The sequence below is a fragment of the Falco peregrinus genome, chromosome 10 (genome assembly GCF_023634155.1).
Source record: "Falco peregrinus isolate bFalPer1 chromosome 10, bFalPer1.pri, whole genome shotgun sequence".
NCBI lineage: Eukaryota > Metazoa > Chordata > Aves > Falconiformes > Falconidae > Falco > Falco peregrinus.
In genome coordinates this window covers 31,984,602-31,997,600 of record NC_073730.1, presented here as the reverse complement: position 1 = coordinate 31,997,600, position 12,999 = coordinate 31,984,602, and the positions used below count along the sequence as shown (strand labels likewise).

The 12,999-nt window shown below is 37.3% G+C and overlaps 1 protein-coding gene across 4 annotated transcripts in view; it reads right to left on the bottom strand.

Moving 5' to 3' along the window:
- The window catches only part of PATJ (PATJ crumbs cell polarity complex component), a 157,139-nt gene that overhangs the window by 131,504 nt on the left and 12,636 nt on the right, over positions 1-12,999 (bottom strand). For all 4 annotated transcript variants that reach the window (XM_055815167.1, XM_055815169.1, XM_055815168.1 and 1 more), the window contains exons 7-12: positions 11,723-11,851; positions 9,728-9,940; positions 5,941-6,043; positions 4,075-4,163; positions 2,697-2,829; positions 2,281-2,415 (exon numbers count right to left, since the gene is read on the bottom strand). In XM_055815167.1, the coding sequence (XP_055671142.1) occupies positions 2,281-2,415; positions 2,697-2,829; positions 4,075-4,163; positions 5,941-6,043; positions 9,728-9,940; positions 11,723-11,851 (802 nt within the window). The remainder of the gene's footprint in view (positions 1-2,280; positions 2,416-2,696; positions 2,830-4,074; positions 4,164-5,940; positions 6,044-9,727; positions 9,941-11,722; positions 11,852-12,999) is intronic.

Genomic DNA, 12,999 nt, shown 5'->3' with positions numbered 1-12,999 from the left:
TCCATTGTAACTACAAGTCAATATATGCTTTTCCATTCATACAGCTAAAACAATGCTTTGATAACCTCACATCTCAGCTACTTAACCACCTCTGTTTTGGCTTCCTATTTCTGGGAACATGCAAAAGTCACAACAAAGGATGTCTGGTTACAAGGCTTGGACAGAAAAGTAAAACAGAATGGAACATAGGAGCTGCTACATTTCTCTCGTTTCCAGGTTGTCTCTAATACTGACAGATCTTCCACAATCATAGCAAAATTGTTATTCATCGACAGCCGTAATTCAGATTCCTCTGTTACATCTACATATCTTAAGAAACTACCAGGCATAAGGATAATTTATGCTGACTCCAACACAAGCTGTAGAAATTCACCCAGAAGTTCCTGTAGAAGAGCCCAGAAATCTGTAGGGGAATTGAAGCATGCCTTCTGGAAAGACCTCCAACACAGATTCAGAAGTCAGCTACAAAACAAGTAATCCATGCCTTTGTGATCTGCCCCTATGTCCAACTGCCTTTGCTGTTAAAAACACATGCCTAATTTGAACTCCTGTCCAGCTTCCGATTCCAGTTTTCAGGTCTTTACACCTATTGTGCCTTTGCCAGACTAGAGATTCTCATCTGCCTGCATACCTGTGCAGTCAACAATTTCCAGTTCAGCTAGTAAGCTCGGGACAAGCAAGCCAGAAACAGCATATCTAGAGGCTGAACTCTCGTTTCCAACAGTAGCATGGGAGGAAGCAGTATGCAGCAGTATAAATACCAGAAGGTAAATGAGCTGGGTCTGGAAACCAACAGGAAGCAAGGAGAGATTCATTGTCAAGTGGGGAATCTCACAGGAGGTGGACATATAACTTGTGTTATGCCTCCTACTTCTCCAGAAAACGTCAATGACCAGGTGCACTATAAGCAGGACAAGCAAACAGGAGCCAGTTACATGGCAGGTGGCACACAGGTGAGACAAATGTTCATGGAAACAGCCTCTGTCTCATTTGTGTGGAAAATGGCCTACAAAAATGGAGACATTTCACAAGACATGGTCCCCTGTCCCTGCTGCTGCAGCTACCTCTGGTCCTTCATCAAGCTCTACCCTGCCAAAATTCCTGAGGGAAGATGCTGCAGCTCAGGTCACAGGTTGTAGGAGATCAAGTCAAGCAGCTTGGAAGAGGACTACTGATGAAGTTACTGCAGTGCCAAAAGAGGAAACTGCAACAAATTGGCATCAGAGATGATGTACAGGAAACCAACAGAATACTTTGAAAAGACTGCAGATGCCTAAGATCTGTGACGGCAAGAAGATAGATGTGACTGAGGCAACACTGGATCGGGAAGTAAATGTGAACTTTTAACAGTTCCACCTCCAGATGTTGCTCATCTAGCAATCTGGTTCAGGGCCCTGGCAGCAGAGGAGGATGGACAGATCTCCGTCAGGAGAAGATTGCAGGCAGCACACCTTAGGTCATCAGAGTAGGACCAGGGCTAGAAAGAGGAATCAGTGAGCTGGAGGCATTCAGCTCTATAGAGCTTATGAGATTAATTCCAGAGTACTGAAAGGACTGCACCTCCACTGTCTATAATCTACAAAAAAATGCCCAAATCAAAACATGGCAATCAAAGGGGGACTGCTAATGACTAGAAAAGGGCAACTTAATGCAAGGACAAATACCCAGAGAATTTATAGGGCAGTCAGTCTCACCTTTGGCCCTGGAGAGATCATGAGATGCTTCCTTTTGGAATCCATTTTGGAAGACATAAAAGTAAGGTGGCAAATCCGGAACAGTTAATATAGATTTGCCAAATAACTGATCAATCTGATTGCCAAGATAGCTATGTGGATGAAGGGTGTAATACATCTCAACTTTACTGAAGCTTTTGACACCATTTACATCAGCATTCTCATTTGGAAACTGAGGAAGCGTGGGTTTGATGACTGATAAATAGGCTGAAAACAAGACGGCTCGCTGGGATCAAAGACAGCATTAACCAATGGCTTGACAGCTAGTTATGAAAGAAGGTCAATAGCTGCAGGGCCTAACAGCGCCCTTCATCAGTGACATCTATGATGACACAGAACACTCTTGGCAAACCTCATTTTGGGGATAGAGTGGGGTGGAAGATTTGATAGATCTAACAGGTAGAGCTTTACTTTAGAGCGACCTGAATAAAAAGCATTACAGAGCAAAAGCTAAAGACAGAGTAAGCCACGACAGCCCATCAGTATTGAAAATGGATTAAAGACAATTCCAAAGACTCAGAAGAGACACTGCAGATATCCTACCCACCTGTTTTATCTAGACTTTGTTTCTTTTCAGTTTGAGGATTATCCTTCTGTTCTTGGTTTTCCTCATTCTTAGTGTCCACACTAGTTTCAGTCCCTACAGCTCCAGGGGACACAAAGACTGGAACAGTTGGCTGCACTGTGAAAACAGATGAAAAAAAAATAAATTATATGCTGCAAAATATATCAAGTAGTAACACCATGTCATGAACCAATTTTTTTTTTTTTGGCTACACAGGAGTTTTGCACTCAAATTTCCTAAATCTCTCATTTATGTTTCTTTCCATTCCTCCCCAAGTATCTTTTTTTTTTGTGTGCCCTTACAAAAATCTAGGATTATGTGGTATCTAGTCTTAATTGTTAAATTAGGTAACTGAAAATGCAGTGAAAAATAAAATCAGTTGCTAAAAAAAAGATTACCTCTATCTGTAGCTCTTTCTGAGGAAATAGTAGGTTTCCTCCTAAGTAAGGTAAGGTGTACAGTCTGTCCTGTGTTACGCAATGCCTCTACCACTTCTTGGTTGGTATAATCCTGTATATTAACTCCATCAACCTCAAACAAGAAAATCAGATAATATTAATTACATTGCATTACATTCTTATGCTGTACCATACACTGTAAGCAACATCCACATTATTTTGTGCAGAAATTGTAGGGTTATTCACCCAAGACAGCAGTATTTGCAAAACAATCTCATTAAATCAGTTACATTTCACTAATTAGATAACATTTTCAAAATGCATTTTAAAAGGAAACACAACAGTAATTTCTTCTGTCTTCACAGGGCGACCACAAAACAGAATTTACTAATCTAAGTATGCACTGATTTTCCCCCTACAATTTTTTTGCTTACAAAAACCAGCTTGAGTAGTATTGTGAATGAAGCTTCCCAGTGAGAGCAGTCAACCTAGAACTCTGTTCAGTTCATTATCACTGTTAGTTCTTGCATGGATTTTTAACTTGCCCCACACAAGCCTATACACATAACTGTTCATATAATCCACAACCCAATTCTTACATTAAGTCAGATGTTTTAATTTACAACCAAAATACTCTGTTCACCTCACTGTTAGATCATGCGCCAATAAGGGCTTCAACTGCAAAGCTGTGGACAAAAGCACAAGGTTGTATCAATTTTTGCTCTCACAAAGGAGAAACTGACTTTGGAAGGTCTGGCATAGTGCACATTTAAAAAGTAATTTAAAATTGTATCTCTATAAATATTGTATCTTAAAAAAAAAAGACTATGTAATTCATTCTTGCTTGCACTGTGAATTGGCTATTATTCAATTCACTGTTATGCAATGTTTTTTAATTTTTCTGCACATTAAAGCTTAGGGTTTTAAACCTAATTTGTGACTATTAACATTTTGATTGTATCCACACTACGCTACGCAGTCATTAAGGACCATTAAACAGTGTGCCACATCTTGCAAAATCTTAACCATCCTCAAACCATTCAATTCAAATAAAAGCTAATGCTGCTCATCTTTACTTCAGGCCAAAAGCCAACATTCTCCACTCTGAAATATTTTAATACAAATGCTTCCCTCTTTCATAGTTAACTACTATTTACTACTACTTTTAATATAAAATAATATTTTAACCACAGCAACCCAAAGCTCATTTCTGTTACAAATCTACCTAAACAAATACGAACCACCAAATTATTTCCTCTGCAAAGTACAGAACGTTTAATTAATTTTAGGAAGTCTTTACTACATTGCTCTTTTAACACTGAGATGTGCAATTAAGTATTAGTTCTACAAAAATATATAAGCAGACTATTTTACTTACAGCAACAATTTTGTCATGAACATGTATTTGGCCATTGTGGTCAGCAGCACTACCAGGTATTATATTTTTCACAAAAATCCCTGAAGGTTCTGTTGGCAGGGGGAGGGGAGGAAGAGAAACAAGTCACTACATTAATCCAATTTGTTTCTTTTCTTATTCAGCTTTTTTAATTACAGCCTTTTTCACACACTTCTGCCTGCAAAGTTATGATTCTGTAAACTGCCAGCACTTGCACATGACCACTCACAGAGCTTGACACAGAATGACTGAGGATCTCTGATGGAAAAAACAGCACGGACACACTCACCTGTACAGTGACCTCAAAAATTTTCCCTTAAAATGGCTCACAAAAGGCCACCTCCTCCATGGATTCATCCTTGTGCTTACCCAGGCTTTAAACCACAATCACTTAAATCCATGCTGCATTTGATTTCAATAGGACTACCCAAGCTAGAAGTAAAGTATGTGCTTAAGTACTTTGATCAGGACTTCAATCATCTTATAGCTGAAGAATTTAGTACTTTAAATCTTAAAGGAAAAGGATTTTTCTTTTTTTTTTTTTTAAAAAAAGAGAAACATAGAAATCAGAAAAGCTGTTCTTTGTAATATTTGACGTTTAATTATTAATTCTAACTTCTAATTAGCACACAAAATAAAAACAAAAAACAGTAAAAAAAAGTAAAAAAAAACCAGTCATCCGTTGAAACAGTAACCCTTCCCTTCCACAAACTCCTGCAAAATACAAGATGCTGACCTTTAATTCTACTGAATCTTGACACTTCATCCGTCTTTTTCTCAATGTTAACCTTCCTCATACACCTGCCCAACACGGTTTGCCCATGCTCAGCAAAACTCCTCTACCAGTGCCTCAAACCCAGCATTTCCTACTCCTCCTCAGCCTAGTTCCCGGTGCTCACTGCACTGGCCTGGGATTCCTGACCAGCAACAGCAGAGAATCTCTTGGGAAAGAAGAGGGCTGGAAAGCAACCCCAGCTACACCACGTTCCCAGAATACCTTCTTGAGTCCCATGAGGAAGGGGAAGGAATAAAAAGCACTACCCCTTTGTGTAAAATCAGATATTCAGTTGAGCCCATTTTAAAAATATTATCATTCGTGGTACAAATATTGGAAAGACAATTTAGCAGCTCTAATTTAAAAAGGATTTAGGAAAAAACCACCATAAACTGATTCCATGTCCCGATATCCCAGCATAGGTATTTTAATCTGTTCCCAGAGCTTAGACAGTGAAACAGCCATCTGCCAAAGACAGTACATCATCCTGTGAAGTTGGCATACACACCATGCACAGCTAAGATTCTCTGCACCTCTTGCCTGGCAGAGGGATGGACTAGTTAATCTGGCTGATCATTTCTACTCTTAACACCTACAATTCATTAAACAAACAAAAGTTGCACGCTGAGTTACTTTGTACATACTGAAGCTGCCATTGAAAAGTTAAGGCAAATTGCAGACATCTGACACTCTCTTTCTGAAATTCTTCTTGATTTGTGTTATCTGAATTATGCTATATACTGCTGGGGCAAAATAAGGAACAGTGTGGACAGGAACTTGACTGTTGGAGTCTGTACATGCAGGAACTTGTCTGTTACAGTTTAATGTCTTGCACAGTAAAAACATAAGCATCTAAAATTCACAGTCCAGCAGTCAAGTGGGAATTATTTTTTTAAGTGTATTACAACTCCAAAAAATGTTGTGGCTGAATTTCACTTTGCAGCCAGCTCTCCATCTTCATAGATGTTGTAAGTTACACTGTTTCAAAGAAGTGCTAACCATTTTCTCCATAGTAAATAAAGGGTATTTGAGAAGCCTCCGTTCTAGACTTTACTAAATCCTGTAGGACTCACCCACATCAGATGTGCCAGCATACCCAACAATTGTTATCCCCAGGCTTTGCCCATTCTTTTTTATAAGTTCAACATCATAGGTCTCAAAAAGTTTGGCATTATCCTATAAATAAAGCACAAGACAATAAAAAACCTCATTATTTCCCAGTACCATTACAATATTGCAGGTTAATTAAGATCAGAAGTAGTGATTTTGATTTTCCTGTTTTAGGAGGGATCAGATCTGCAAGAGATACACCCAATGTTTGCCAGAAATAAGGTGTGACCCAAAGTCAGTAGATATTTTTAGAATTCTTTCCTAATACTTTCTCCACATACCCATCTGAGGTATAGTATTTTTTTTTTTGGAAATTTTATGGAAAATTTTATGGAAAACAAAGGTTTTCATTAGACTGCTCAGGGGCCATTTCCCTTTGGATTCCACTGCCACTTGGTAACAAACTCCCCAGTCAATCCCACAAGACAACAGAAACCCTGAATACCCTCAGAATTTCTTCTCTCCCTTTCATATGTTAGTTCTGATAAAGTGTCATGAATCCACTTGCTTGAGCTCTTTCTACTAGACAGTTAAGAAGTAAAAAAACCTGGTACAGATACAAAGTGTGATCACTCACATATTTCTGTTGGAAAAAGCGATGTTTATCTCTCCTTGTTATTACCTACTAAAGAAGTAAGGGGCAGCAGGAAAGGGATCTCAAAACAGAAAAGAGGTTCAGTGCCCTCAAATGAAAGAAACCATGTGTATACATAGTAGGCACATCTCTACTACAGAAGCAGTTGCCTACTTAAATGCAAATACAGCAGTCTAGGTAGGTGTTTGATCTTATTGTGTTTTTATGCTAGATCCCAAACCACAAAACCATTCCAAACGTTAATCTTACACACATCAGCTTAACAAGTTTGATATGATCCTGTTCAGATTTGAACACCACCAAACTGCAAAGAGCACTGGAAGCCTCCAGACTGTCTAAGGCAATAGGAAGCAAAAGACTCATTAGCTCACATTCAATGAAAATTATTTTCAAGACCTAAGAGGGGAAGAAGAGTATTCATTTGTAAATGCTTTATTGTTGAACTGATGACTTCTCACAACAAATAATACTTGAAAAGAGAAGCACATAACATGACTTGTTCTCTGAACCCTCCACATACTACAATTACCAAAAAAACATAAAAGCCACTAGCTAAGCTTACAGTATGATCTGATCTTACACTGGAGAAGTATACAGAAAAAGGTCGCCACAAAGCTGGCCTCAGTATGTCTGTGCAACTCTACTCTTGACAGGTAAAAAACAAAACTGCAAGACAGAGTTCAAACAGGACACACTAAAGACATTGGTGATACCAAAGGGAAAAAACAATCAAGCACATAGATCTGGGATTGCAAGGGATAAATTAAAATACATAAAGTTGTTTGTTTTCAGTAATCTGATACAGCCCAATGAGATCAAAAAGAAGAACATGATCAGAGTAAGGTCTGTTAAAGTGATGAAATCAAGAGGGATAGTGTCACTGCCAACAGCAAAAAATGGACCGGGAAATTGGAAAACATTTCTTAAAAGAGTGAACAAAAGAGATGTTTAATCAAATGCTTACCAAATATCAGCTTTGGAAGGACCTATGTTAAAAGCACGCCAGAGTTATGGCCGTACCTATTTCTTTTCACTGAAAGAGAAATCGATGGACAGCTATCTCCTTATCACACACACCTCTCTCCGCTAGCCAACTCATTAAGCTCATTAATTGCTTTTCAACTCTTTTGCTCCATAAGATGCTGACAGAGATGAAGATAAGTTTTGATACTCTGTCACTTATCTTTAGAAGAGGGAATGAAAACAGTAAACAAGCCTATAGTAATGTCTGAAATGGAGCTATAATATAGCCTTGAAAGTCCTGATATTTTGACAGTCAAAAGCCCCTCACAGTCAGTGCTCTGGCACTACAGAAATTTTCTCTAAGTAGCGTTACTGGTAGAATGCAAAACATTACAAGTGCAGTCCAGAAAAATCAAAGTACAGTCCTAAACACAGTCAGCACAAGTAGGCTGCTAACATTGCTGTCAGTATCTTGGAGTATACAGATGACTGTTTTCTTGTGCCCATGCACAGACATAAGTAGTTTCAATTATTCTCTACTACAGGAAATGTAAAGGAAATAAAATATTAAGTAAAACTGAAAAAACCCCTAACCATATATTAAAAATGCCTTTCTGCTGGTTTACAAAAAAGAAAAGGAAAATATTTTATATTCCAAAGCTCACAGCTAGTGAAAGTACTCAGAAACCAGAGAGAAATTATATGAAAAAGTTCTGTTGTAAGTCAGACACAAACTGATGGTCATTAAAATAATCATTAAATTAATAAATACATTCAGATTAGCCACAATTCTTGATTTCGGCAAATATCTCAACACCAGAAAGCAGAGTTTCTTCAAATCTAAATATGAAGGCACTATTTAGTTCAGAGAATAATAGATGACATTCAGAAAGAAATATACAAAATTGTAAAGTACATAGCAGGAATAAGGAGGACATTGAAAAGACATCCAGAAGGAGTAACATTTTAGAAAGGCTGCAGCATCTACAACGCTTGGGGTCCATTAGTGACAAACATGCATGCCCACCTTTGAGGTGGGGGAGAGACAAAAATAGTACTTTGTAGAGGAAACAAAACTAGTACCATGTTATTTTTTCCTAATACAGGCCTTGGAAAATGTGATACAACCAGAAAAGAAGCGCTTCACAAAGATGCTGATTCTCTGGGAAAGCCTTTTTCTCAGAGTATTAAAGACCACTCTTAAGACTCCAACCTTATGTACATAATTACCCCCCATCTCTCTTGAGACCTACTACACTGGTCTCTGAGAAGAGGAACTTGAGAAGGACACAGAATACTTTACTGACAGCTTCAGGCACAGTAGTCTTCCAAAGAGATGCAAGACACAAAGTTAATGGCTACCTTTTGCTTTACTAGTCTGACCTTTAAAAATGGTGCTTAAAAAGAAAAAAAAAAAAGAAAAAAAGAAAAAAAAGAAAAAGCTCTCTTCACTCATATTCAAGAAACTACACAAGAAAGAAAAGGCTACTCAGATTCTACACCTAAATCTAAGCAGCACAGTAGTAGCAGATGGTACACAAGCACAGCTTTGTTTATGTTTCAAGACCTACTGTACACTTAGTGTAGCATTTGTTGATTTTAATTACTCAAAACTGAAAAGAATGACTTCAAAAACAAGAGACTTTGATATGACCATGATAAGATTTGCTAAAACAAGTTTCAAAATTTTTAGATATATTTCCTATCACAGACAGTAGCGTAGACTATGAAAACATTACACTTATGTTTTATAAAAAGATGATTGTGCTGAATAATTCTAGTGTGGCCATGGCGCTCTGGATTTCAGACTAGGGAAATTCACAGTCAAGTTTTAAATTCACTTAGAAATGATTGATTAGCAAAAATGTAATGAGCTAAGAAGGAGAACTAGAAGTACCATTTATCGATAACGTTTATGGTCTTGGTAATTAAATTACCCACTCTGAAATAAATTCTGTAAAGCTGGTCATTCTGATCCCAAGATTATAGGTATTAATAACATACAGGAAAAAGGGAAAAATTATAGAAGGCAGGGCTATAATAATGACCACTTAAATGCAGGCATACAATGTCTGGAAACTCAAAAGAGAAGAAGCACTTTAAGTCTTAAGAACACTCCGTTCTTTTCCTCCTTTCTGATCACAAGCCACAAACATATTTAAAAATGTCCTAAGTAAACACCAGATACTTACATTTCCATTTTGAAAGGAAGGTAATGTACTCACTGGCCAGCTCACAGGAGCTGGTGGAGTCTCCATAATTTCACACTTAGGGTCTCTTGCAACGATCATCCTAACAGAATTCCCACAGTTTCTCAGCACTTGGGCAACTTGTTCACTGGTCATTCCTTGCACATTGGTCCCTCCAATCTGTAAGATGTGATCTCCTGTCTGGAGCCTCCCGTCCTTCAAACATAAATAAAACAGCAAAAACATGTTTCCAGTCCATACATAAACTATCTATTCCATTACACAATTGAAACCATGTAGAGGCATCTTCATGGCCATGAGGGCCAATACAAGAAAATACCATAAAATTGACCACCACAGCAACATACTAAATAATTCAAGGCAGCATTTGCATAATCATGCAGGTTTTTTCACAGCAGTTAACAGTGGTAAATCAACCTTTCCAAAACTGAGTCGGATACAAAGTTGAATTGCACCATGCCTAAGAAAGTTGTTACTTCTAATTTAGAGCAAAACAGGCAGCAACAAGGTTTTATAATCTCACAAGTTGTTATGTATTGCTGTTTCATAGATTACTCCTCATCCTATAGGGGTTAGAATAAAAAGCATTCTGATTTAGGACGACTTAGAATTTTTCAGTATGCTAATACTTCTGTATTAGCCTGGCAATTCTTTTCTCACATGACTAGCTCCAACTCGGGCGAGTAAATCCACTGAAGGTAACAAGACCCCACACAAACCGTTTTTTACATGATGATTATGATTCATGACCTACATCATCATTTCTATTATAAGCAAGCATTCATAGGACCAAATCCTCAGCTGGTATTGATCAGCACAGCTCCAGCACCTTAGGTGCATTGATTTATATACCAATCATAGCAGAGTTATTCCCAGAACTAACTCAAACTCATTTACAAACTCATCCAATTTTAACATCTATATGTGCTCATTATTTCATATGTTCTTAATGATGTCTCATTCAGCTGAGAATGATGTGATGAGTTCTTAACTTACATGCTTCATTTGTAGCCAAAACACTTTATTCCTTACAGCAAAACAGGTGTTACACAATAATTAAAAAATGCTCATTTATACATGACAGGTTCAGGGGGAAGCAATCAAGTAAAAGCCAACATTTTCCAGTAAAGCTCTCCAAATCTCCAGTTTTCATTTCCATCCTATACTAGAACTACCTTAGCACCTCTCTTTTGTTTGTTACCAGACCTTGTCTGCATGGGTTCCAGACCTCAAATATTGTAACCTGTCACGACCAAATTCACATTAAAAATCCAAACTTTTTTTGCTATTGAACACATTCTACTCCTAAAATGTATCAACAGTTAGCACAGAGTCTTTAAAGATTAGCAATCAAAGGTTGCAAACTACCTTTGCAAACTGCAACTTTAAAAGATATCAGTAACTTCAAAAGGCTTTACATCAACCCTAGGCATCTCCCTGAACTGGTCAGATCTCAAGGCAGGGATCAAAACCCCTTTAAAATGAAATCCACTAAAAATAGGACATCTTCAATCTATAAACTGAATCTTGCAATGCAATTACTTCAATAGGGCAGATTCTCTTGTTCAACAATTCATTTGGAGAGTTTGTCCCTATAGCTGTTGCCACATGTGCCAAATTGTACAGAGGACATGCAAATCCATTAAGAGGATTTGTCCTCCCCTAGAGTGACCAAAGGCTGAAAAAATCAAAAGTATTGAAAATATTAAAAGGTTAGACAACTTTTCATGATTTCTGCATGTTTAACAATGTTATAAAAGCCAAAGCATGTCTGAGAAACAACTTAATTCATATCAGGTGCTGACTTTTTCCTCAATCATACCTTCAACATATTTATTTATGAAGTATACATTGGCATTCAGACTTTGATGCTATCAGCTTCCTTTTGTTTAAGTATATTCGTTTATTTTAAGACTGCCAAAACCAGTTAATTATGCTTTACAATCAAACAAGAAGTGACATAATATAACAAATTACCCGATCCGCTAATCCCCCAGGAACAATTGTTCTTACAACTACTCCACTCGACTTTCCTCCTACAATTCCAAAGCCTAATCCTGAACCATCGTTAATCAGCTCAATGTCTTCAACGTGGCCCCAGTGAATCTGCAATTAATAAAAACAGGAGATTTTAATTTCAGCCGAACTTTAACGTTTCTCACTTTTACATGTACTGGGAACAAGAAGAATTAATCAGAGCAAATCTCTCTCTCTACCCTACATATTGGAGATCTGTTGGATTTTGTTCAGTCAGCTTCATTTCCTTATAAATATGCAGTGGGATTTCTCATCTGTTTTTAAACATAGATTTTGTCCTTCACTTTCAAGATAACAGGATACCAGGAAAAAGTAATTTTAATATTTTCTTGCCAAAATAAAAACTATCCTTTTAGTTTTTCACAAATCAAGAAGAAAACAGAGAAAAACAGAGGCAAGGAGATTGGACTGGCCTAGGTTTCACTTAGCATTGCCCAAATTCTTATTTCTGTTATTTCACTTACATACTCTAAACACTACCAGTACATGCGGAATTAATAGCGCAGCACAATATTCTGCCATACTGAATTGGAAGCATGTTTCTAAGCTACACTGTACCATGACCTTATGTTCTACAAGACAATCTGAAAATAACAAAGCTGTTAAGCAATCTAAACTCAGCCAATGTTTCTGTCAGATTAATATCTCATAGAAACCAAAATGGAGCAAAGTAGGCAGATTTAAGTCTTCTGTGAATAAAGGATTTATTAGCATACTGAAAATCTTTGCCAAAGCCAGTTAAATATCATAAAAGAAGTTTAAAGACCCCCTGTAGAGATATATATATTTGTATTTTATTTTGTTAGTCTGTTCAGTGCAGATCTTTCAATGAAAAAGCAGTTAAGGTTTAATTCTTTAAAATTTTCAGTGCAATAAACAATATTGATTATCCACTAAAACCTTCAGATTTCACTAGCCCTGTAATAATCATGAGGGAAATAATTACTGAGAATAAGGAAAGCACTGCTCTTGACCAGATTTTCATCAAAATCTACTAGTATAATAAATTAAGATTCTAATATTGCAAACCCTGGATTTAGGTGTGCAGTTCGACCAAATTCAGTGAAGCCACCTGGACCATATGGTTTGAACACAGATGGATGGAAGTTCAGCCATAGCTTATTACACATCCCAGTGACAAACACTCCTTGGTCAAGAAAACAAAAGTGTTCACAATCAATGAAATGTGCAGATTAAAAAAAACCCCAATATGTAAA